The sequence below is a fragment of the Zonotrichia leucophrys genome, chromosome 1A, assembly GCF_028769735.1.
Source record: "Zonotrichia leucophrys gambelii isolate GWCS_2022_RI chromosome 1A, RI_Zleu_2.0, whole genome shotgun sequence".
Lineage (NCBI taxonomy): Eukaryota > Metazoa > Chordata > Aves > Passeriformes > Passerellidae > Zonotrichia > Zonotrichia leucophrys.
The window spans coordinates 22,949,217-22,976,211 of record NC_088170.1 but is presented as its reverse complement, the minus strand read 5'-3'; the positions used below and the strand labels follow the sequence as shown (position 1 = coordinate 22,976,211).

Genomic DNA, 26,995 nt, shown 5'->3' with positions numbered 1-26,995 from the left:
ATTACATGAACGTAATTGATCTAAAAGCATAAACACACCAGATTTATACAAGTACTTGGATATACAGAGGGAAAACCAAAGAAAACTTTCAATCTAGTGATCCAGTGAAACTGAGTGGAATTTCAACACCTAACGTAGTTAGATTTTGTCACATGGATAAATTATCTCAGTAATTATGGTGCAGTTACAATCTTTATGAGATAGTCTTCCCACATGACCTAAATAACTGCTATGTGGAGACAACCACACTCAGAATTTCTGCAATTTACAGAGAAGACTTAGTTCTTATGTTTCCACCTGCTTTGTCAGTGGTCAAAGTGAAGATTACTCTTCTGCAAGAAAGCATTCACAAGGTAATAGAGCTCAAGCTTCCCTTCTGTCTTTAGGCTTGCTCCACTGTAAAGTACTGTAAAGCAAAGTGAAGATGGCAGTGCTGAAGCACACACAGATCTCTCAACGACAAATATTCTGTTCACTTACCATTGTCACCTACTCCCTTTTCCTGTTTTAGCCTCATGGTTCATGTTTATTATACCATTCTCACATCTAACTTTAGATCTATAAAACATTTTAATATACTTTGAAAACTTAACACAAAAAGTTCAAAGATTAGTCTGACAACTAATTAGTACAACAGATTCTTAATTAGGAGGCCTGTATATTGCTGCAATTGAAGTAGATGATTTATACAGTAAGATAGCATATACCTAATTCACAGTGATTTTTCTACTGTATGGTTTCTCTCTAGTCATCCCACTCCTTTTCATGACATTTAGATATGTTGGTATGTTTAATCTCATTTATTTCTACTTCTAGAAGACAATTGTTACATTAGTATGAAGACTTTGGAAACAGAGAAAGCTACATTTTCAAAAATTTCTACAGCATTAGAATTGTTACTATTGAATGAATTCATAGACTTCTTTGTTCAGGTCTTTCTATTAAGGTAAAATGTACCAATATCTCCTTAGCTTTTCCCAAGCTGCAAGCATGTAAGGTGAAGATCTGCCCCCAAGCCCCAATGCTCACAGGAAACTGTCTCTGAGGTCATAAAAATGAATGCATTTTCAGTCCCGTAGCAGCTTATGCCACGTACCCACATAACAGGTTTCCAAAATATCAAACTAGCTAAAAAAGATCAGTTAACTAAAAAAATTCAAATTCATATCTGACTTTGGGAAAAAAAGACAACTAAGCAGTTGCATAAAACAAGTAATGAGGCAGTGGTCCCTGATCATTTTATTATTAAATTCCCAAATCCAGTTCATTGTGGGACTGCCAGCTCTCCAGTTATGGTTCATTTCTAAATTACCCCATTGTATCCACAGAGGAATGTTTTCTTCTGTTTGCTCTCTATCTCTCTCCAGCCCTTTGGCCACTCCCTGTTTCCTGTCTCACCAGAATACTGTATGGCACTTGCAGCATTGCAGCCTACTGGTGGTGCCACGTGCCAGAACAAAATGATGGTCTGGCAACACTTGTCTAGGTAACACCATATATTAGTGCCTTAACAAAAGCTGTCAGATGAAGAATAGGAGATAGAATCCACTGAAGAAACTTCCTTCGTACTTTTATAATAAAAGCAAAGTTGAATGCCGAGTTCGGGAACCACTGAGCAGCTCTTGTTGTCTCTGCTCATTTTACCTCCATCTTGTTTCCTTCCAATCTCATGGTTTGTCCACCTTAATTCCAGTGGATTCAGTCTTTGGGAATGAAAACCCATGAAAACTGCAGAAACTGTCATGTTTACTGTAAGACTATCTGCAGGGTCATATTACTGCATGAGCAGTAATTTTTTAAAATTACTTTTAAAAAGCCAGGTTAAGACAACAAACCTTCAATCATCCCTTCCTGTCTGAATGGCCTGTATGTCAAAATACCTGAAAACTGCACTGATACAGTAGAACTTGTTTTAACTTGCATTACGAATAAACTGCACATGCTGTTTTACAGACAATATATATTTGTAAACTTGCTCATGCAAAATTAGTGTGCACAACAGGGATACTGGTTTTCTAATCCCCACATCTGTAAAAATGACATTTATGTCTGCTCTTTTTGAACTGTGCCCAAACTCTCTTTTTAATATAATAAATCTTACACATAATTCATCTGCCAGCCAAACCAATTTATGAAGCTGAAACAAAAAAGAATAAAAAGTTATACAAAAAAAATGGTGCACCTGGACACTTGATTCCCACCTCCCCCCATATTGTTTACAAGTAGAAAGAATGACTAAAAGAAAAAAAAAATCATGGTCACAAAATTTCGACATTTTAATCCTAAACATTACAGGGCAAATGGATGTTGGAATTTATTTCCATACACCACGAGTCAACTTTTTAATTCCCAAATGTGGCCAAATCCACTAAAACAAGAGTGGTTAAACTCTGGACTATGGAAATACATTTCTGGAATAAATGCTAGAAAAGCAATTATGGGAAAAGCCAACTGTCTCCATAAAGGTAAATAAAGTGGAACAATGTGTAGATTAGATACTTTTTCTGTTTCTTACTCATAACCTGTCAATTCAGTGCATCATATGGTTCAACATAATGGTCCCCATTAGACAAACATCTAACTAGTGTCCATTGATTCCAAGTTAGTGGATGATGAATCTTTTTGGATACTTTCAAAGATGGCTGCCAGCTCAGGGTTAGAGCTTATCTGTGACTGAAATTCACTCATTAATGGACTCTTCTCTGCTTCTGGAATGGTTAGAAGTGCTGCTACAGCTCTCATAGCAGATCGTTTTAGTTCATCTTGCTTTTCAAACTCCTGTTTCACTGAGTTTGCCTTTACCTACAGAAAAAAGGAAAATATGTTTGAAACTTTACTCAACCCTCCCTCTATACAATCTTAAAAAATGTACCTTACAAAAAACATATTTACTGTCAAAATTATCTATGCTCTTAAAAAAAAACAACCAAACAAAAATACCTCCAGAATTTTTTTAGCAGAATTTTTACCAGCAGTTTACAAATAGACTGAAGCTCTGACACGGCAAGGTAAGCAGAAAAAAAGTTGTAAGCTGCCAAGCCAACCACAAATCAAAGCAACTATAGCAGCCAGCCTTTAAGCTAGTAAGGTCAGTAAATGACTTTAAACTGCTATTATCAGAGTACTCCCAGCTTCCAGAGGACAGAACTTTTTAAAAAAGCTGACTTTCATTAGAATAACTGCTTAACCTTCTGTTGTTATTCTCTAAGATATTTCAGTGCTACAAACATAAATTATAATTAAAGGCAGTCAATTTTCATTATGTGAAATAAAGCAGACTAGAGTAATGGAAAAGCAAGGTAAATCAGGCAATAAATGACTGTCAGAGCATGCAGGTGAATCAAGACCAAGCAGGAATGGAAGGAGACTAACTACAAAGATCCAATAATCCTGTAATATAAATGAAGAAGAGGTGGGGTAACTGACAAAATCTCTAGCAGAAGTCTTGACAAAAAGTCTAACAAAACAAACACTACTTTACACTGCCTTTATCGGCCAAATGCTTGTGTGAAACAACATCATCATCAGAAGTGAGATACACTCTCAGTATTCCAGTTTCAGATTTACAAGTTGCCCAAGTGGCAGCTGAATTGTTAAGGAACAAAAGAAAATGCATCAAAGAAACAGAGGATTTTTTAAAAGAAGCTTACAGATCTCTCTCCATCTGTAATTTAAATTCATTTAACACTTGTAAAAAAGATCCATTAATTTCTAAACTAATTATCCTCTCTACTGCAGCTTATCAACTGTAACTCAGGAAACGCTGCAGCAGTACAAAGGTATTCTTTAAACACAAGTTCATTTATATTTCTATAAGAAAACACAAACCAATGCATTTAAATGAGCTGAAATACCTTAGTTGTACACGTAGCACGCAGAGGTTCAACGAGCCTGTCCAACCTCTGCAGCACTGCACTCGGACAAAGGGTAGACAGTCTCACCAGCATTAAAAAGGTCAGCATCTGGGGTGAGGAAAAATCCAATTCAACAACAGTTATGCCTGGCACATACATGGAGATATATCTCTCACCATGCTGTGTAACCTTTTGAACAGTCACACTTTAATTAAAATGGCAAATGTAGTGAAGTACTTAAGCATATGAAGTAATATTTTCACCATTTCAGTCTATTAATTATTTGAAATATTTTGACAGTCACTGCTTTCACAGAGAAAAATGACAGCTAACCTTAATATCATAGTGATCCTTCAGGCCATCTTCAACATGGTTTAAGAATTCAAATATATCTAGTCTATCCAAACAGCTATCCAAGAGAGTATACATGCACTCAAAAGCTGCTTTCCTTATGTCCAACCCATCATCAACTGTGTGCTTAAATGGTCCCATTTCCACCTGTCAGTGAATAAAAAAAAAAAAGTTAAGTAACACACTTTTAAAAAATCACCTACTTACATATTTAGCATTGTTCTTCTCAGTTATCTTACCTCTCTGATTAATTCCTTTCTGACTTTTGTTTCATTGTAAAGATGAGGAAGCACAGTATCTAAGAGGTCCCTTATCAAAGATGGTTTATTGTGGGCAGCTGAATTAAAAGTCACTAGAGCTACTCTCCTGACATTGAGATCTGGGTCCTCCAGAGTTTTCAGAAAATCACCTGCAATCACATACAGAAAGAAAGCAACCTATGAGGATCTTTTACATTTGCCACTTTTAAAATATTTTTGCTTAGTTTTAAACTTAGAAAAAGACATACTTAGTGCAGGAGTTATTTTAATGTAACAGACACCTGCTATTTCAGCATGATTACACAAATAAAGGATTAATTATCATCATATCAAAGCTATTAATATAATGGTTATATAGTACTTCATATAATGAAACAGTAGTAGAAGAAACACCAACAAAATAAACTGCCATCACAATGACTTATAAACTTTTTTTTTCATATAAATTAATGAAAATTACATTTAACCTTTCATTTTTTCCATTTATTAAAATTCTCTCAAAATATGCACTGGAAAACCAATTTCAATTTCTGCAGTTCAGGATTTCCAGAACACCTCTCAAGGAAACTACCAACGTAACTGATTTTTTAACCCTCAAATTGGCATATACTAAGAATGCCTAAATTATTATAAAATTGGCCTACTCAGTATATATTAATGTAGCACCACCTCTCCCATGCCTCCCTACCTTTGGGCATTTTTAAATTAGTTTCTTCTATACTTTTCTAACACAGCTGTATTAAAAATAAATGGCTGCAAGAATATATCCTCAAACAAAGTGTCTCTAACCCCCACCAAAAAGCTGGGTAACAAAACTCAAAATGACTGAGATTTTTAAAGTACTAGATTCTGATAGCTTTTTGACTGAATAATCAATAAATATTTCCAGAAACCAAAGGGGCAAGGCGAAGGGGAAAAACCTACAAACATAATTCTTGAATATATTACTTAGAAAACAAAAAAGCTTAGCGATGAAAATAACACACAGTAAACTCACTTCATTTCCCTATAAATAAAAACCTTGCTCTTTACAAAACTTTATGCTTTAAATCTTTCTCTCCTATTAGGTTAAGAAGCATAGATCATGTTTTTACAGATCTTTACACCTGTAATTAAACAAGCATAGAACATTCATAACATCTTTAAAAAAATCTACAATACTTTGTTATACAAATGCAAAAATAAAAAAGCCACAGCATTGCAAAAGTCTTTGTCATACTGATGTTGCACTGAAAGCTCTGATTACCTTACTCCTGTATAAAAATACACACAATTCCAAATGCTTTCAGACTACAAGCACTACAGAATCATAACAACCTATATTTACAATTCAAAACCTGGTAATACTCAGAATAATTCACACAAGCATACATGTCTTAAGTGGCTGAATGTCAAATATTTCCAAGACCACATTTCTTGGTAAATATAGTACATCTTATTAAATCAAACTGATATGATTTGGCAAAAACATGGAAAGCTTTTGGATCTCATCCTACTAAAAACATTAGCTTCTTGTTTTGCCCATCACAAAGTCAATACATAGAATTTTTAATGACATAATTTTTACTGCTCAGAATTCAAATAAATTAGTGTTAATAGAAATAATTGGCTACTATGGAAACATCTTGTAACTCTTCCAACAGTTATCATTAACAGCTAATTCTAGTATCTTCAAAAGACTTATTTCTGGTAACACAAAAATAAAATTTAAATGTAATTCTCTTGCCTGAAAACATAAAAGCTGTCAGGATAAGTGGAGTACTTACCTATGCAGTTCTTCAAGAGTGGGTCTATGGGTTGAGGATGATCAGAAATAGTGAACTTAACAGCAGTAACCACTGAACTTCGAGCATATGAGGACCCTAATATGAAACAAAAGTGTGAACATGAAAGATTGAAACAGAACAACAGAATCTAAATCATTCTCAATACCACTCATTCCTCTTAGACTTCTAATACTCTTAAGAACAGCAAACAAGAAATGCTATTTATTGCTAGCAATGCAACATATAATTCAAATAAATCTACAGAAAGAATATTTTAAACAGGGGAAAAATACCATAACATTGTAATAACCATGTAATGTTATCTCCTATAGAAAATAAGAGCAATAAGCCTATTAAAACAGATTATTTATGATCACACATCGGCCTACAAAAAAATTCTCCCCCTTACAGCAGAAGCACATGACGAAAAAACGTGAATACAGTTCTTGATATGAGACTGATTCATTATGCACAAAAATCTTTCCTAATTCTTAAGAATTTCAGAATCCTTATCTAAAAATTAGGAATATAATAGCTGACATGAAAAGGTCAAAATGTTGCAACTGGTTTGTTAATTTGTCCCTTAGTCAACCATTCTCCTTCTCCTTCAAGTTTACAGCTCTGTCTTAAACATAAAACATACCACTGTTAACAGAAATATAACGTCTGAAAGCAGAACACAAGTCATTCTTGTTGTGCATGACTAACAACTTCTAGTAAACACAAAAAACCTTAACCTTCCATTGTTGGGGGAACGGAGTAAAACTTCAAGACACAACATTTAAGCAAGTAATTTGAAAAACTAGATCCGTTTTTAACAGGTATCATAAAGCCATCTGCTCCAACACATACATGCATTACTACTCCTCACCTGATGCCAAGTATCCCTTGAGTCGTGGAAGCAGAGTCTCTGGGTCTATCAAGGTAAGCTTGCCCAAGCATTCAGCAACAACATTCCTCGTACCCTCTTCTGCACATTCACAGTGTTTCAGGAGTAAGGCCCAGATGTTCTCAACATATGGTTTGAGACCAATCACTGACGCAGAGCTAATTATTTCTTTCAAGGAATGCAGAAGAAGGTATTGCCTCTTAGGCTGACTGGTTATTTCTTGTAGGACAAATGGCAGATACTCAGGAAGATTGCCAACACTAATACTGCCTAAGGCGTATGATGCCGCTGACTTGACTTCTTCACTAGGAGAAGAGAACGCTTCCAGTATTACAGACTTCAGCTCGATTTGTCCACTTAAGTCAATGTGATGCCCAACTTCCCCGAGAGAAAGCAAAGCCAAAAGACGAATGGAATCTGTGGACCTGGAGTTCTTAACGTCTTGAATGAACTGACCTACGACAGCCGGTCCTTCCTTAGGGCAGGCTCGAGTGAGGGCAGCGACACATTTGGCAATGGAATAGTAAGACTGCTTGTGAGTAAGTGCTGTGCTCTGGGAGTACACTGGACCCGTTAACATGCGCAGTAAATCCATATAGCCTAAATTGTTTGTACCAGTCACAACCAAAGCCTGGAAAAATTCTAGCATGGCACTAAGTGCTCCACCCTGAAGTAGGGGTGATCTTACCAGCCCAATAAGTTCATTGAGAATGGAGCCACTAATCTTTGACAGGGAGGAAGGATATACTTTAGCCAGCGTTGTCAGAAAACTGATGGCCATCTGTGATACGTGCATGTCACTTTCGCTAATCAGAGGTGGAAGCTCATCCAGGACTGCATCAATCATGGCAGCTGTCAAGCTGTCACTGTAATTCTTAATTAAAATATCTAGCGCAGAAAGAGTGCCCAGCTTCAAAGCTCGCTGGTTCTTTCTCAGAAAAGAAGCAAGAATAGGAACTCCTTCCCCAAGGATTGGTCTCAAATCTATCTTCAAAGGAGAACCAGCAATCAATGTCATTGCCTTCACAGTAGTTAACCGAGTGATCTCATTCTTCAGTCTCTCTAGAAAGATCTGAAGTGTACTAGGCAGGTCTGTGCCTAGACTGTCACCAAGGCTACAAATTATTTGACCCATGCAAGATATTGCCCTTTCTTTCACCTCCTGATCAATGTCAGCAGCCTTTAATCTTTTGATTGTACAAGTAAACAAATCTTTGATGTAAGGAGTAGCATCAAAGGAAGTAGGCTGGTCTAAAGGACGAATAACCTTTACAAGTTGTTGGGTAACCAGAAGTGCCTCTGATGTTATCTTGTAAAATGGGTCACCAACACAAGCTACAACTGGAGGTACCAATGCTTGAACATGAGGATGAAAGACTTGGGGAGAATGATTGCAGAGGATCACATACAAACAGGACAAAGCATCTATCTTCAGATTAGAAGAACTTGATTTGTCATTCAGTGAAAAGATTATTCCTGGAAGAAACCAAAAAATGTATTTTTAGGGCAGGTATTTATAGCGTCTGCTAGAACACTTTAAAATTTCCAAAGGAAGGCAGCTATACTGAATTTACACCTTCTGGTTCCCCATGTTTCTGAATGCTTCCAGGCCCCTTTAATCACTTTATTCAACCAATTAGCTTTTAAGCTACCTCCCTCAAATGACATGGGTCATTCAATGGTTTATGACGTATTTTTTTAATTACAAAGAAACTCTGAACCTTTAACATTTTCAACCTTACTTTTCACCATTACTTCAAATTTCAACATTTTAAGTTTTAAAAGCTAAACTATGGAAAATATTTTTCTCTGTTCAGATGGAAAAGAAGGCAGTTTGATTTTGTAATTAAGAATCAAATTAACTTCTTTTTTTTATAAAGAAGAAAAAACCTTTAATCTTCTCTTCAAGATTAATGGAAATATATGACTAAAATATTTATATGGATACACATAATAGCTGATTATTTTGCCATTTTCTTTCAACAGAAGCCACACTTCAAAGCTTGTGCAAAAAACACAGTCGGGACTTCAATATTTTGATGTTTCATAACTTCCCATACCATTTATTACTAAGTATTTAAGTTCATGCTGTGTTTCTCATACCTGGTACAAGTACAGGAACATGCTGTGTTAGGGCTCCAGGTAACACATTTACTAGCTCAGTCAGCATGTTAAAGCAGCACTGACGAGTCTTCACACTTTTCTCCTTCATCTGTTTGTGCAAGGCTTTAACTATGTTGGGAACCTGTAATCATCACACATCTGTTAATTGATTCAATAGCTGGTATTTCTTTCATTATTGATCACTGGGGGCATATAAAAAAATATGTGCATCCTAATAACCTGATTTCTCTAGAGAACTAGAGAAGTTGTAGAAACACTGGGAAATGAAGATTCAAAATAACTGCTTTTTTAAAAAAAAAGTTATTTAGCTTTGAAAGGTGATCTGCATTAATAAAACTGTAGAGAGCAACAGTTGAAAAGTCACCCAAATAATTCACTTAGATGAAGTTTTCCAGCATTATCTTTTCTATGCTGCAAATAAAATATGTTGCAGCAGATTAAGTTTTATCTTGATCTTATGTTTGGATACAGAATGCAGGAAGTAACTTTTGCTTTGGCCATGTGGCTAAATGACATAGGACATGCAACTTTTACAGGTGAGTAAACAAATTAAATAAGCACATTTGTACAAGTCAATTTCAGTTTCTAAGATTGCTGCATTTTTGGGGCCACTTTACCCAGCTTGCTCTCTATGTTACTACTACAGGACACAGCACATTGAATGAACTATTCTTATGAACAGGGTGCAATTTTACCATGCCTTCTCAAAGATAACAAAAATCTTTACAAATAACCTGACTCTGAAGCATTGTCAAAGGTGTCTCTCCTTGTTCCATTGCATCAGGATCACAAAGCCAACTTTGCACAGGTCGAGTTTGTTTTAAAAGAGAAAGATATGCATGAAAAACATCTGCTTTAACATTCTCTTCACGTTCTTTGAATCTGGCTATTAAAGCAGGAGATACAGTTTTGTAGAATTCTGGAAGCATTTCGTGTCGTGTGCTAACCACAGCATCCAGACATTTAGCAGCTGCACGTCTCACTTTCCAGCTCATGTCATCATCATCACTATATTCATCATCACTCCCTTGAAAAAATAAATTATGCATATGTTCAAGTCTAGACAAGCAAAGCATCAAGTTTTATTTTAAACAATTAAAAAGAACACACTTTTTAAACAATTAAAAAGTTGGGTTCTTTGCATAAGACACACGAAGAAATAGGTTCAGAATTACATTAAAAACCACACATACAAAAGCCTTCTAAACAGCCTAACTTGTAATTCTCAGCCAATTTTTTCATGCTATCCCACCACACATATTAATTTAAACTGCAAATAGGAAAAGGAGCTCCCCATCATACTTCCAGCCTGACTACTGATTTAAAGCATATTCTTTATTCATGACAACAAAGCAACAGTGAATACTAGCTGATCAAGATTCAACAAATTATTCTGTCTGCTTCTTTCTAGAGGTAAATCAAACCATACATTGTCCCCAAAAATAACAAAAAGCATAAAATAAGCAATATAGATTTTTCAGGTCTTAAAGCAACAGCTATACAGCTCACTCCTTCCTTAAGTAATGAGAATTTTATGCCCTCAGTTCAGATTACTTGTGTGTCCAAGTTTTCACAAAGCTTATATCTGGCAATGCTTGCCACCATATTAACAATAAAATACCTTATGCCTTTCAATCTGAAACACATGAATTCTACTGAAAAATACTGAGTCATTTTCAATCTATTCTGATTTTATGCATTAGGTACCAATATATTATAGTGGAAAGTAGTGAGAAGCCTTTCCCATGCAGTATACGTATTTTCAATTCATTAACTGATGTTCTCACTTTATTTATATCATGCTACATGCTTCTGGCTTTTTACACCTTTCAGGTATTTTAAAATATTTGTCTTGTATTTTATGTTCCTACTCAGAATTACTGATCTCCAGCATCAACATCCTATACTTTTATTCCAGGAAGTGAGTTCATTAGCCATGTTTAAAAAAGGTACAAAATTTGAATTAAAATGCTGGTACTCAGGAGTATTACCATCTACACCAATTCTCCCAGATGGGTGCAAGATCAAAAGCTCATTCTCTCCCCCAAACCAAAAAGAGAACATACCTTGATCATCATCATCACCGCCATCAGCATCCATAGCATTTTCATCTTCATCTTCATCATCATAATTGTAATTAGGATCATAAGTAAGATACTTAAGACAAATGTTTATAATAGTAGATACATGAGGATAAACTTCTTTAGGACACCTGTGTAATATAAAAATACAATCACTGTCAAATTACTTTGAAGTACTAAAATATTCTTAAAAGATTTTGTGTTGCAAGCTGTACTTTGGAGAGAGTAGCCAAGACACCATCAAGGCATCCCTCTGAACTACAGAAATTCAAAGGGAAGGTCAGAAAGGGCAATGCCACTTTGTAACAGGATCTGCTAGACAGGAAGGTTGCAAAGGACTCAGATATGCCTTTGGATACCAATTTTTTATCACCACTACTGGACACAAATATTATCAGAGTACTAGAGTACTTCCCACCTCTTGTTTGCACAAGTAGCCATGGCACAGTAGAAGGCTTGTAGAGTACACACATAACACACTGCTTAAGAGCTGAGTTACAAGATAGCTAAAGGAACTGTTCCAGCTCAAAGCTTGCAAGAGTAATTTGTAGGAAGGAGGCTGTCTCTTGACAGCTTACAACCAAATGACACATTACTAGATCTGAAGAAAGCCTGAAATAGGTACCCATGAATGACTTACCTCCTAACAAAAGATTCAAAGGCTTGAATGCAGTACTCTCGTAGTTCATCATCATCTACATTACAAAACTTTACAACCAAAGGAATTATTTTCTCAAGATATTCACCTGGTAAGATAAAAAAAATAGCTAAGTAATTACTCTCACGGAAAAACCTCAAAGTAAAAGATAATTTATATATTTTTCTTACCTATTCTATGACCTGCTTGCCTACTGATAGCAGCAATACACTGTATATAGGTCCTAGTTGTTGACATGGAATCATTTTTAGACAGTTCTGTCAACAGATGTTCAATGAGGTCAACAAAAACCATATTGCCACAACTCATAACCAGGTGACCAAGAGCAATGATGGTTCTTTTCCTCACAGCAAGTCTTGGGCTGGTCAGCTGGGGGAGCAGACAGGTCAGAATTGAAGGATGGAAGTTAACAAGCAGTCCTCCTTGCCTTAAAACAGACAAAACACAAACTCAAAACCAATTGAATCTAGATAACTTTGTTCATATACTGTAAAACAATCCTTCAAAAATTCCCCAAACATCACAAACATTCCAACCAAATGTTTAAAATTTCTGGTTTTAGAACTTATTAAAAGAAGAAATAGTTTAAAACATAACTTCAAAACAACAAACATTAAAATAAGCTTAAAACCACAGTTCTCAGAAAGTTAAATAGTAATTGATCAACCAATTATCTTCAGTACATTCACTTATTTTTTTCTACATTAAGTTTCATCTACACGTAACACTACCATATTACTTCATATGACTTTGAATAATTTAATTTTAACATTTGGAAAACTGAAGTTCAAGATTTAAGCAGTATTTATGAGCATTCACCAGCATATTAGAAGAGAGATGTTTACCTGCTCAGCATATCAGCCATGATATCCAGTGCCTCCAGTTGAACAGACACATCTTCCTGCTTGGCTATAGCACTAGTGAGACGCCCTGTGATCTTTTTGCAAACATTAGCTGCTAATGCAGAACCTGAAAGTACAACAAAACCTCAGCATTTCCATAATAATTTAAAAATACACCTTTTATTACTAGAGATGATGTTTGTGACTATGGAAAGCAACCCAATCTACATAAAGAAGCTTTTTCCAACCAACAAAACAAGCTTGAACAGCCACTCTGCTAATGTCATGTATGCTCTGCATTAGAGCTGAAAAACTATCTATGTCCAAACATACTAAGCAGGAAGTATTCCTGTCCCAGAAGGTACACACAACAGAGCATTGCTTTTGGAAGGGCAAGCGATGCAAAGTGAAAGACACAACAAGTCTACAGCAATAAATGAAAGGAGTAAAAGTAAAAATGAAGGTATATACTATATGGTAAGGAAAAGCACAAAAGTAGCAAAATAAAATTATTTTGCACAAGAAGTTACTTAAAAATTAAGTACCTGACTGAAATACTACTGAAACATTTGAGAAAGGTGAGAAAATTTATATGCAAAGTATTTTAAAATATAAGTAAAAATGTCTTTATAACAACTTCATAGTTCCCCCTTCCTCTAATTGTCTAACATTGTTTGAAGTAATTATGAGAAGGAACTCCTATCATGGTAACGACTGCCCAGTGGTTAGTACTCATCTTCACCTGCATGAAACTCTTCAAGCCACATTTTGCAAATTTTAATGTGAAATTAATACCATTCCAACCTGTGGTAAATCTAGTTTATATATATTATGGCTCATTCTTAACTACAACTAAAATTAAAACATAACAAATGGACAGTCTAATGTGTTACCATGGAGGCCAAGAAAAAGAGAACAATCTGTGTTTGAGTTGGGAGCAAGAAATAACATGCTGTTTATTTTTATACTAGGAATGTTAATTATATTGAAAGACTTGCCTATATTTTTGTTTGAGCTTTACCTCCACCCAAAAAACTTCTTTTGTTTTGTGTAGGCAAACACAAGAGTAAAAGCTTAAAACAACTGACTTAAAATTAGTTATTTATATAAAGCTTATGCATCTCACTGCTGCTTGATAGAAGCAAGACTTACATGTCAATTTTCAAAAGGATATTAAAATGAGAGTGTTTAAATTCACAAGACCTCAATCTCTAAAAATGTAGTTTCCAAAGCCTGTTTAATAACTCTCCAGTTTCATTCATATGCTACTCTATGATATCAGACAAGCACTTGAGTAAAAAAGTAATGCTATTAACTGAGGAGCTGATCAACATTAGTGTCTCTTCTAGAGGAAAGACTGCCTTCATTTAAACCTGCAGGTAAGACATTCACTAATTTAACAGGCAACTGTCAGAAGCACAAGGTACTTCCCAAAAGAATTCCTAGAAAGTGAGACAAGAAATCAGATGGTTAAGGAAAAATTACAATACGGAGTTGTAATCAATTTAAAGCTTATTATCAACCAAAGACCAAGATGAGATTTAGCTATTACTACAGCCTAGATGTGCTCCAACAGGCAATTATTAAAATAGAAGCTTTTACAACTTGTTATACTGAAGTTCATATTCTCTGAACTTGTTTTCCACATTAATGCAATCCTTCAGTAAAGAATATGTTCTTAAACTAGTAAAATTTGGCAATATAGTCAGAGAAGGAGAAACTGAAAGGGTATTTGTGCCATTTTTTTACCCTAACTGAAACTATTTCCAATGCTGAAACCTCTTCCCTAAAATCTCCAGTTTTTAAATTTTTTTGAATTAGTAAATGATACAACTACATAAAATCTTTAGTACAAAATGCCTTACCACTGGAAGCAGGGGGAAGTTCTCCAATCACAGTTTTAAGACCAATGCTTGAAATGTCACGTAACTGTTCTTTATCTGAAAGCATGTTTGTACACAGGGTATCTACAATGGTCTCCACTTGATACTCCTTCACTTTACTCACCAGAGGTCCCAGACTGTATAAACAAGAGAAGGGTATTAAATTGGCAACAATATTATTTCAGTATTTTGCATTCAAGTCATAAACTTCAGCTTGGTTTTGGTAGCAACACAAAGCAGAATTTTAAAAACTGAAAACCCTCATCTGGTTGGACTGATAACTTGCCTTCATAAATCTAGTAACAAAACACTTGTTTAGTACATGATTCTTATTTGGAGCTGGAAATTCATTTTGTATGACTGTTCTGCTTCATTTTCAAAACCACAGTCCCTTTTATTTCTCAGTTCACAACAAGATTTACAACAAAAATTAACCTACCCAGAGCCATCAGTTTACATGCTTGACCATCAGTGTCTGCATAATTCACAAACAAGTAAACAATATTCTTAGTTACTGCATCTTTATTCTATACAACATCTGGATTCAGTCATGGCTCTATGCCGTAAAACAAACCCAAACACATCTTCCATCCCCAAACCTGTTGTAAGTACCCCATTGCTGTTACCCTTTTTTCCATGTCCAAGAATTCACAGGGACAAGACCTAATTTTTATAAGAAAATGCCCATCAGAAGCAAAAGGCAGAAAGCAAGAGCACACAGGAGGAGGACATGGACAAGCAAGCCCTTGCACTCAAGCACTAGCTGCACAACAGGAACCAGAGTAAGGTTCAGAGTTTTGCCATCAGGGGTTTGTCACCATGTCAGGCAAACCTGGAGCTCCTCTTTCGATGGCCTCGCTCACAAAGCCTGACCTCCCATGAACTCAGAACAGTGCTGGCACTTGAGGCACAACACTTGGATTAACACCCAGGAATCTGCAACTCCCAAGGCAATCACACCTAGCACTTCCCATGCTTTCCTTCACAAACCATAACCTGCTTGGTGTCTTTCTCCCCTTACCCACGCATGTGGGTACTCATGTGGTAAAACCCGCTGAAAATACAAGTGGGGGGCGGGGGCAGGGGAAGGGTGGGCGGAGAGGCAGCAAAGGCAAAACACACTTGCCAAAACCTGACACTGAAGCATCACTTGCAACTTACTCCATTTTGTTAATGCACAGAACTTGGAACTAATTTGAGATTAGTCAAACTAGTGCACAGACATCTGAAACTGATGCTTTATGATCACAACAATGCCACAAATTCAGAAAGACTGCAATTTATTCAATTTGGAGAGTATTTAATGGAGATTTACATATAACCTTAAAATAAATACACAAGAACAACCTTGGGGTTACATTTTTAGAAAGTACAGCATACAGATAATCTCAAGAGAACTCAACTGGATTGGTATCTGATCAAATGCATAAAGAGAAGCCCTTTAAGTGCACAGAAATGAAGATGTAATGGACGGTTTCTCAATTGCTTCAGCAGCTCCTGCAGAAATGAAGAGATCCCTTCCTTAAAAGCAGTCAGACCTCATGCCCTAACCTGACACTACCCTTTAACTTAGGGAAAGGGCATTGCACTGGAATCTTTAGATTCTATTAAACTGTCTCTACAGCCACTAAATCCCTGAGAGCTGGAAGGGGTTTAGAGGACCATATCCACAATCTTATCTGCTCATTTTACAGCTTCAATTATGTTAAATTACTAATGATTAAAATAATTTCTGAACACTAATACGGGTAAAGACTTTTTGCCTCCAACTTAAAAACTGCTAAATCTGTACACAAACATCTGCCAACACAAACTATTACCAATAATTATCTGAGACACAAATACATCAAGCTATCCCCATCTGCAGTCGAAACATTTTCTCCAGTTGCTGAAAAAGCTCACAGCTTTCTTCACAACTTGATTTGACTCTTCAGTCAAGCTTTGCCTTCACTGTGATTCACTGACACATCTATATATAGAGTTTCTCTTCATACACACCACTGTCAGTCAGTGGCTACTCACAGCACTGTTGCATGCACCTACTCTTGGTGCATAGTAAATTGTTTTGCAAGCAACACAAGCACAAATCAACTCGAACAGAAACCTGTAGAATCCTAAGGTACAATGACTCCATAGTAGTCCACAGAAATGAAACTCCCTGTGTGTTTCAGGCAACAGACACAAGGTGGAAAACCCCTTTTTTTAAATCTCAACTGTTGAATGACTACTGAATTCTTTTGATTTAAATATGCTTGTTTTTCAAAATGCAGCCTATGAGTAATTAAAATAATCACAGTAAAGGCCAGTCAATCAGATTCATCCCAGCTAAGAATCAGAAACACTTTTTTGCTAATGTTTTAAAGATGACCAAACCACTGGAATGATATTAACACACACTATAAATTACAGTTTCTGGGAAGTATTAAGCCATATATTACCTGAATCAGCATCTTCAGTCCTATTTATTCAACCTATTAGTTCAGCAAATCAGACATAACAATTGTGAAGTAAATTTTACAAAATATTACCTCAAGCTTTTCTGGCCTTCACAATCAGTAAATATCACTTATAGACCTTATTATTAGTCCGAGATTACAAATCAATCTTATCAGAAATTGAAAGTAAACTATAACCTTCTTGTATCAAATCAGTTCTGACTACAAAGCTTTTGCACTTAAGCATGTATTTTACACACTTGAAGGTCATTTTGCATAGTTTTAAGTCATCTTTGATCTTTTCCCTTTTACTAGCCAATAATTTGTGTCTAGGTTCTCTTAAAGTAAAAAGTTCATTCAGCTGCCTATGGAAATAAACAGCAACACACTGGCTCCTTAAGTTACACACATTTGGAAATAAAGGTGTTCATAGCATAGCTCCTTATTAGGAAGCTGAACACCAACACATAATCAATTATAATCTCCAACTGGCATATTTTACCAGCTATGGAATAAGCACATTTATTTACAAGGAAGAATTAAAATTCACAAATTTAAAAAAAACCCGCATTATTCAAATCACTAGTATAGCATGATGTGCAGCAGTGTATTACCAAAGCATACAAAGTGCTTAAAGCTGCTGAACTGGATCAGCCACACAGCAGCCAATACATGCATCATCCTGCTCACACTCATGACTCAGACTCTCAGCGTCAGGGAGAGCTCCCTACATTGAACTACTGCCCAGAGAAGTCACTCTGATAAATGCAGAGAAACTGCAGTACCACAGGGAGGAAGCACTGAAATGCTTACTTTAATTCCACCTTCTTTTTTCACTCTAGATAGATTTAGGTATGTTTGACTTCTTACTGGTTTCAGGAAAGATCTCACAGTGTGAATCAATAAAAATTTCTATTTGTAGGCTTAAATGGCAGAATATCAAAGTGTTCAAAATGAGAAACAGCTCATCCTTAAGCTGCAACACTGAACACATGAAACAATTAATGTGCAATTTGGGCCAACAGAGCATTACAAAGATTATCAGCAATGAGGAACAAGCGATACCAACACAATACCTACGCTCAGACAAACCACACTGCTTGACTACACCTCATGGACATAATCTTAATCAAGCCACAGGCAGTACAACTACTGCTGCCATAAGGTGCACAGGATGCCATGCTGGGCTAGACTTACAGCTATAAACTAAGGATATGCTGTAAGAATAGCCTTTTCCACACTGGCTGATGGTAAAACAGCCTATGACTATCAGGAAAATCATAAATGACTCCTTCAAAAATTGGAGACAACAAAAATACATTTAATATTTTACATGCAGTTAAGAAAAACAAGGTAAAGAACCTGTCGTTACTGACACAGGTTTCATCTACTGCCTGCAGTAAGAAGCTTAACAAATAAAACTCAGTTCCCTTCTGTAGGGTCAAAGACTACAGCAGGCCAACTTTTACTTCAAGACTACTAATGCAGCTCATTCATTTTCACTTTTATTCAGAAATTAACTGGACAACTATTTTGCAAAGTAGCTACTCAAATACCAATGAACCCAAAAACTGACTTCTGCTTTGCTTTTACCTGGTTTATCCTGCCTCAAACAAGCATAATGTAATTGAAAGGAGCAAGAACAAAATCACCAGTGTGCTTTGTAGAGATAATAAGAAAAAAGTTCATCAGCATTTAAACCAATGGAGCTCCTCTTACTCAAGCGTGAAAGCGAGCAGTGGATAAGGCAAAACCAGGAACACTGCTCGCTTGTTGCTACACTCACCTAAAAATAAATACTGCTTTATGGTTGCTCTGAATTGTTTCAAATCTGCTGGGTTCAGTGACCTCGAGAATCAAATCTTCAAAGAGTGACTCTTATGCAAGAGTTTTATTCAGAGCATTTCAACTGATCCACCTGTAAAGAAAGTTCCCCTAACAAGCTCCAACACCTTTTTCCCTTCCTCAAGGAAAAATCTATCTGAAGTGCAGATTGAAAAGAATATTGGGCTGTCTTAAATCCTCTTTCTATGAGAGGGAATTGCTACTTTAATGGGTCATCAAGGGTCAGATAAAAGTTACTGCTAACAGTCTCTAAAGTTCACCACCGCATTTAAATTAAGAGAGACTGAAAGACAGTTTATGCTTTCCTCAGCTGGAAGTGCCAAGAAATCCTTAACAGAAATACACAAGAGCACAAAATATTTAAAATTTAAAAAGCCAAGAAAAATATGCTAGCTGAAATTAACTTCCCAATGAATCAGTCTTACATGGAGTGTTGTGGCAGATGGAAGATTTCAGATCAGCTTGAACTGTCTTAAAAAACCTACTAAAAAAACCTAAACTAAAAAGCTTACTAGTGCTCAGCCTCTCCCATCCTTCATCCCGCCAATTTTTCTATCAACAGGTAAACTGCAGGAGGAAAGCAATAAGCCAGAAGAAAACTAAGTCCCTAAACCAGACTGTCACAAAACCAGGGAAGGAGCAGTGTGAGAAAAAGAAGGAGGAGTACAAGAACAGCAAACAGGAAGCAGCAGTAGTATTAGGCTTAAAACTGTCATGAACTGTATTTTGACTACAAGCTGCTTTAAGAAGAGAATACTCTAAAAGAGTGGTGTTTTTTGTATTCAAAGCATTGCTGCAAGTGATTGGGAACCAAACAAAAACCAAAAAAACACAATTTGATATGATCCAGAAGGTACACATGTCCACCTTCTACACAGATGGTCATAATTCACCTGAAAACTTTTCTATTATGTTTCTTGTCCCATTAAAGTAAATGTAACACTGTTCCTTAACATTATCTGGAATTCTCAAAAACACCCCAAAATTGAAAGAGATTCAGTCATATTAGTTAAATCCAAGAGTTTTATCAATATATCAAAGTAAATTTAAAAACTGAAGAACTACTAATAAGAACAGGATGTGCACACACACAGGAAGTCATCTATTTTTCTCATTCTCCTCCCTTTGCAATCTTTCTTTAACGTTTTAGTAAGCATTACTTTTCTTTAACGTTTTAGTAAGCATTACTTGTACTTTAGACCCTACATTCTAACACTGCCATTAAAGATGGTGATATTGTCTCTATGTGCATTAATCTAAACTTCAGGACAACTTCAGGATTTACATTAGAAATGTATGCTAAAATGTAACTTTTCCATAAAATGCTATTGCACACAAAGTCAATTCTAAGCTTGAGCCAAGTTTCACAACAATATGCTCTTCTGATTGAGTACAAGCAATCAGTTTCAAAATCATGAAAACATAAGGAACAGATATTCCAGAAGTATGAATTAAAAAGAAACAGGGTATTTTGTGTTCTTATGAAAAGGAGTAAGACATATGTTAAAAACACTGCATCCTTGGTGACAGTAGGGAAAAAGTAGTAACAATTATAGTGCTAATATACCTAAAATTGCTAATATCTGGCTTGAAACTTGACATTCCAACACCCATTTGTCTGTGCAAGGTTTTGGTTACCATCACTTACAACACTTCAGAAGCTGAAGCAAACACTGCTTCTAAGTACATAAGCAGAGGTACACACATGCTTTTTCTGCTTTGCTAGTCTGACAGGGCTAAACTACAAATAACGAGCTAAACCAAACTTGGCTAGTCACAATGTGAAACTTCTCAAGCTCCAAGTTTACTCCAATCCATACCTCATGGAATATAAGTAGTGTATATGGAGTATTAAAAAAAACCCCTAAGCTCACAAACAAGAAGCATTCTCAGGAACACTATATGCCTCCTAAGAGAGGCCCACTTTAAAGCACACAAAAATCAGAATGGCCAAGAACAAAAAGCCATAAGAAATGTAGCACCTCTTCAAAGCGTGCTCTGGAAAAGTCACACCATATGTAAAGCTCAATAAAATGAGGAAGAGAGGGCAGTGAAGCAACAGAAGTCTCTGAAAGGCAAGTAAATGCACCCTGATCCCATAAAACATTTACAGTCCCTGTAAAGCTTGTAAAACCATCAGCAGAGCATTCTGAGTTCCACTTTGATAACCGAGGCCACATCTTCACCATTTCATGTTTTCATGTCTGCTTGGAAACAACTCTAATACTACAATTCTTCCCCCGCACATCATCTAAGGTCTCACCATCAAGTATCAATGTGGCAACTGCCACTGAATTATAAGCTTTTTCTATCTATTCAGCAATCAAGAATTGGCACCAAAGAGCAAGTGCATCACTCAAACACTTCCAGCAGGGACTGCATGTGCTATTTGGTGCCTGAAACCCCAAATATTAATTCCCAATGTCAACAACATATAGTTTTTCATATTACAACCATTAAGACAGGTAGTCTACAAGAATAAGGGCTCCTTTGGGGACATAAATTTCAAAATTATTTTGTGAAGCAGTGGTCATTTGAGTTTTCAAAAGTGCTTTATATTGTTCAGTCATTATACAATTCTTTACATCATAAAAAAAGAATACCTACCATTTGACAGCTAAGTTTTGTACCTCACCATTTTTATCTTCCAATAATTTCAAAATCATCTTCACCACCTTTCTTTCACTGTCATCATCCAGCTTGATAGAATCTTTCTGAAGTTCTGTCATCAAGTCATTAGTAGCCATAAACCTGACAAAAGATGTGAGATAATTATTGCTAAAGGGATATGGGTTATTCACAGTGCTTAGGATTCAAAATTCTCAGTTTCCATAATTTGTTATCAAACAAATCACATTTAACATTGAGTTATTGTTGTCTGTTTTGTGATGCAAGTAGCATGTATAAAACAGAAAGGAAGAAAAACTATTTGAAAATGATAACTGAGCTAGGTCATCACCCTTCTCTTATGAGAACAGCTACATATTTTACTTCCAGCATTTATATTATATTGCACATGATCTCCACAAAACATATTTTACTTGCAGCATTTACATTATATTGCACATGATCTCCACAAAGAAAAACTGACACTTTCACAGATTTTAAGTAGTCCTTTCATAAGCTATGCTGATGTTGTAAAAAACAAGCTTTTTTATAACTGTTTAAAAAAAACTGATCTCTGCTCTGAGTTTATTTTAAAACAAGTTTTAACCAAGAAGAAAAATACAGTTTCTCAAACATTCTCCCATAAAATTCACAAAAGCCAAACTTTAATTAATGAAGGGAGAAATAAAAGTTAAGCTTATGTTCCATGTGGTTTTCATTTTCTTGCCTTGTACAGACTAGCTTGTTTACAGCCAGAAAACAGAGCTGATCACATTTATCCAGCCCTCAATACAGAGCGCCACAGTGAAGAACAAAATTAATTCTTGAGAGATCAAGCAAATAAAATCATCTTCATATCAATTAATTTACTATTTAATAACAGTCAATACCTACCAATAGAAGAACATACTGAAAAATTACTTTCCAAAAATATTGCCTTTGTGCCTTCTGTTTCTTTTTAATCTGAAGTCTGTTTCACAATCCATTTTTCTTTTCTAAGTGCCCTCTCTTCTCAGAAGCAGCAATACAGATGTATTACTCAATTGCAAATCCCACGGGCCTTGGCACTGACACCAACCCCCACTCAAAACTCCAAACAAGGGTTTGTAGTTAAACAGCTACGGGTGACATGTGGACCTCAGGCACATCAGCCTCCAGCAGACATCACTTCAGCTCAGGTCATGCTTGGAAGGTTATCTCTGCAGCTTGACATGCCAGATACTACTTGTTACTGAAAACAAAAGCCAAGACTCTGCATAATCTTAATAAGCATCACAAATGCCAGATGCCTAACCTCACATAACGGACCTCAACTTCTCCTGTCTTTTAATAATTCCAGTCTAATGGTCTCAAGGTGTTTCTAAGGTAAGACCTCACCCCTTTTTCACTCACTCCAACAGTCCCACTGAAGCAAGCCTGCAGTCTGACAGGAACCAGATGTGCACAAAAACAGGCTGGGGAGGCAAAGCATCAGCTTTTAAGCACAGTAATGAAAAAGGCTACTTGGTAAGTAAAGATAACAGATAGGACCTAATTTAAGCATATACATGAAGTCACACAGTACTAAAGCACTCAAAAACTGTCTCCAACTTGCTGCTGCATTTACCTCCTTTTCTTAAAAACTCTGGCCAATAGCTCCTATTTCCTAGCCTTAGAAGGTCATGTCCACTCATCGCTCTCTTGTCAGTTCCTGAAGTAAGCACAGCATGCACATCCTGCTGAGGTGCACCGGCAGCCTCTGCATGCAACCACAACGGGGTTCTTTTGGTAGACTTCTCCACTGAAACTTGCAAACCAACCCAAACACCACAATGGGGTGGGGAGACCAGGCAGCTTTAGTATAAAGCTGCTGGTATTTAGAAACGTAGTTTTAAGTAGCTTTAGTGTGACTTTTAGTCACAATTCACCCTACCTGCACATCAAACTTCAGCTGGTGCAAAGCAGGCAGCGTGTCAGCAGCTGCTCCCAGCCTGCACTCAGAGCACTCATTCTCCTGCTGCAGGGAGGACTCTCCTTCTCCCACAGCCAGACTGGAAACTGCCACCTTACCTGACTGCCCGTTTTAGAACTTACGCCCAAGCTTCTGCGTGGACAACACAATCACAAGTATGTACATCTTCCAAGAAGTACATATTCCAGCTCTGCATGGGACAGGTCAGTTTATCAAGAAAAATGAGGATTACTCTTTACAGCAGACCGCTTACTTGTATGGTTGTTTTACACTCTGCTCTCTGGTATCAACAGGATAACTACACTGTCCTTATTCAAACAGATGTGATCAAAGAACAAATGCACTTATAATTACTGAAACTAAATACTATTTTATCCATCATGCAAATACACAATACACATAAAGTTTCATAAAATGTTACTCCATAACAGCCAGTTGGTAAAGGTCTATCATCACTCTTTTTTTTATGGTTTGTAACATTAGATTTTAATCTATGTTAAGACATTTTTTTGTTTAACATTTGAGAATTTCAAAATTGTTCAAAGCTACTAGAACAGAATTTCTGAAGTGTGCTCTACTAAAGGAACTACACAAGAAGTTTTAATTACACACAGCTGAGAGGAAAAAAGTGTTTGCTACAATTGCACTGGACAGGTATAACCTAGCCCTTCTATACAGAAAGTTTTTACCTCCTAAAAATCAGTATCACAAATCCACTAGAACTTACTGTAAATCCTCCTCCCCACAAGTACAAAATAGAAATTTTACTTGATCACAGAAACAAATTAGTATGAAAACAGTAAAAAATCTTGTAACATTTAGAGGAAAAAATGTTTCAGTCCAGTTTCAGAAGAATTTAAAGAAATTGGGCAATTTTAGTTTGTCTCTTTTTAGACTAATCAGTATTTTATTTACATAATTTCTACTCTGAACTCTCCAGGTAATATAAAGCTATTAAAATTTGAAAGAAATTGACACAAAAAATCCCATATCAAATTTGTGTCCCGTGCTAAAACACTCTGTCAAAACCTAACAAGATTATTCAAAAGATCTATATATCAGGACCTCTATTTTCCTTTAGATTTTAATACATTGAGACTTGTTTGGATGACTTTAATAATAAACTAAGCACTGTGATGCTGCAGCAAAGCAACAAAAAACAAGTGTATTTTATGCCTTTTCCCCATCTGTATTGATATACTCTCACAGACCTTCAAACTTGAATTTTGGGTTGCACTCAATAGCAAAACAATGTAATTCTTTTTAACCTAATGCTTTGCCAGAGGTACGGTGTAAATGTATTATCTCTGCTGTTTTTTAATTGTATTATTCTATTTTCTGAAATTTTACATTTCATCTGCTATTAATTTATTACAAAGCAAGCAAATGTTCCAATGAAAAGTAGTGCTCCTGTGACAGATCCTCAACTCAAAACTAAATCCAGTTCCCCATAAGACTTAACTGGATTTCTCTCTGGATGCACAGGGGCAGTAGCAAACTACATGAGGAGCACAAAATCCCACTGTCTTAAAGACACAGCATCCAGAAGGATGTGAGCTGAGGATCACAGAATCGTCTGGGTTGGAAAGGAGCTCTGCAGATCATCCAGTCCAACCCGTGTGCAGAGACAGGGTAACCCAGAGCAGGTGACACAGGAACATGTCCAGGTTGGGTATGAAAGTCTGCAGCGAGGGAGAGCCCATGACCTCCCTGGGCAGCCTGTTCCAGTGCTCTGCCACCCTCAGTGTAACAAAGCTCTTCCTCACGTTGAGATGAAACTTATTGTAGTTTAGTTTATGTCCATTCCTCTGAGTCCTGTCACTGGGCACTGCTGAAAAGCGTCTGGCACCATCCTCTGGGCACCCGCCTTTGAAAGAACTATATGCAGGCCTATATTGAAAGAACTATATAAGGTCCCCTCTCTTCTCTAGACTAAACACACCCAGCTCCCTCAGTCTCTCCTCATAAGGGGGATGCACCAGTCTTTTACCATCGTGGCCCTCCACTGCACCGTCTTGAGTCTGCCCTAATGGTCACCCCTTCCTGCTTCCAGTCGTAGAATCGTAGGATCCATACATATTTTTTGAAGTTGGGAAGGGATGAGAGAGGTCACCTCACCCGACCTCTGCCGCTCGAGGCAGGGTCAGCGACAGCTGGTTGCTCAGGGCTTCTTCCCTTCGGCTTCTGAGCATCTGCGAGCTCAGGAATTCAGACCTCCACCCTCGCCTGTCCCCACGAGAGTCAGCAAAGCTGGGGCAGCTCGGCTTCTCCCGCCTGCTGGAGATCTCTGCCCACGATGCGCGGAGGCCGCGGCGGTGCCCGCACAGCCGCGCCCCGTCCTTCACGGGCAGCGAGGAGGGGGGATCCCCTCACGGGAACTTTCTTCCCGGGGCAGCACCAGCAGATTCGCGCCCAGCCCCGCAGCGGCGGCGCGGACAGCCCGGGCCCGCAGCACCGGCCCCGCCGCCGGGCACCTGCCCCCGCCCGGGCCGCCGCGGCACCAGGCCCGGGGCCGCCGCGCAGGCGGCCGCAGGGGCAGCGCGGGAGCGGGGCCGGCGGAGGGCGCGGAAGGACGGCGGCGGCGGCTCTCACCTGAAGTCCTTGTCGCTGGATGTCATTTTCTCCAGCAGGTTGGAGATGTGGTACGAGGCGCTCGCCATGTTGACGGACCCGGCCGGGGCGCGGGGGGGAGGGAGAGCAGGAGAGCAGAAGGCGTCGGCGGCGGCGGCGTCTTCCCGGCGGCGCCGGCTCCACTTCGCCCGCGGCTGCAGGGGCCGGGCCGGGCCGGGCCGGGCCGGGGGCGGCGGGGCGGGGGCGGCAGCTGCGGCGGACGCGGCGGGAGGGGCGGGGAGGCGCGCGCGGCCGCTCGCGCTCGGCGCCGGGTCGAAGGCCGGCGCTGTTGATTGGGTCCGCGGGCGGGCGGGAGGCGCGTGCAGCCCTGTGACACCACGTGACGTCAGAGCGTACGTGGCGCAGAGCGTGCGCGGGAAGTTCAGGCGCCGCGGGAGAGTGGCGGGAAGGGGGGAGGGGGCGCCGCTGAGCCCAGCCAGGACTGCGTGTCCCAGCGTGCACCGCGCTCGCACCCAGCCGGGGCCGTTAGCGGTGCACGCCGGGATGTGTAGTTTGGAGAGTGGCGGGTGCCCCCCGCCGCGGTGGCTGCTGGGATGCGGAGCCTCGTTGTGGCGCGGCGGCGCTGCTGAGGGGAAGCGGGCGGGGCTGGGGCGAGCCTCGGCGGCCTCGGTGCTGATTGCGTGCGGAGCGCTCGGCAGCGCTGGGCGAGCCCCCGCGGCCTCGGTCCCGTCCGCGTCCGGAGCGCTCGGCAGCCCCGGGCCTACTGTGCTGTGCTCTGCGTGGCCATTACTACTCCGCGACATACCCTCATGTTATGAATAAGAAGCTTGACTAGGCCAATATTCAAGCAGCAATCAATTTATTATTTAATATGGTAA

The 26,995-nt window shown here is 38.3% G+C and overlaps 1 protein-coding gene across 1 annotated transcript; it reads right to left on the bottom strand.

Annotated features, from left to right (window-relative positions):
* Positions 1 to 2,252: 2,252 nt before the first annotated feature.
* Positions 2,253 to 26,374, bottom strand: CAND1 (cullin associated and neddylation dissociated 1). Its single transcript, XM_064701895.1, has 15 exons — positions 26,139 to 26,374; positions 21,596 to 21,739; positions 14,691 to 14,845; positions 12,829 to 12,952; positions 12,154 to 12,410; positions 11,966 to 12,071; positions 11,311 to 11,456; positions 9,979 to 10,271; positions 9,224 to 9,365; positions 7,103 to 8,596; positions 6,232 to 6,327; positions 4,445 to 4,614; positions 4,188 to 4,352; positions 3,855 to 3,962; positions 2,253 to 2,802 (listed from the first exon to the last, which is right to left on the bottom strand). The coding sequence occupies exons 1-15, from the start codon at positions 26,204 to 26,206 to the stop codon at positions 2,578 to 2,580; spliced, it is 3,693 nt and encodes a 1,230-aa protein (XP_064557965.1). The 5' UTR covers positions 26,207 to 26,374; the 3' UTR covers positions 2,253 to 2,577.
* Between the last annotated feature and the right edge of the window lie 621 nt (positions 26,375 to 26,995).

Coding starts and splice junctions, on each gene's coding strand:
- CAND1 (XM_064701895.1), bottom strand. CDS start 26,206: ATGGCGAGCGCCTCGTACCACATCTCCAACCTGCTGGAGAAAATGACA. Junction 4,353..4,444: donor GAAAGGAATTAATCAGAGAG/GTAAGATAACTG, acceptor ATTCACTGACAG/GTGGAAATGGGACCATTTAA. Junction 2,803..3,854: donor GTGCTACGTGTACAACTAAG/GTATTTCAGCTC, acceptor TTTTTTCTGTAG/GTAAAGGCAAACTCAGTGAA.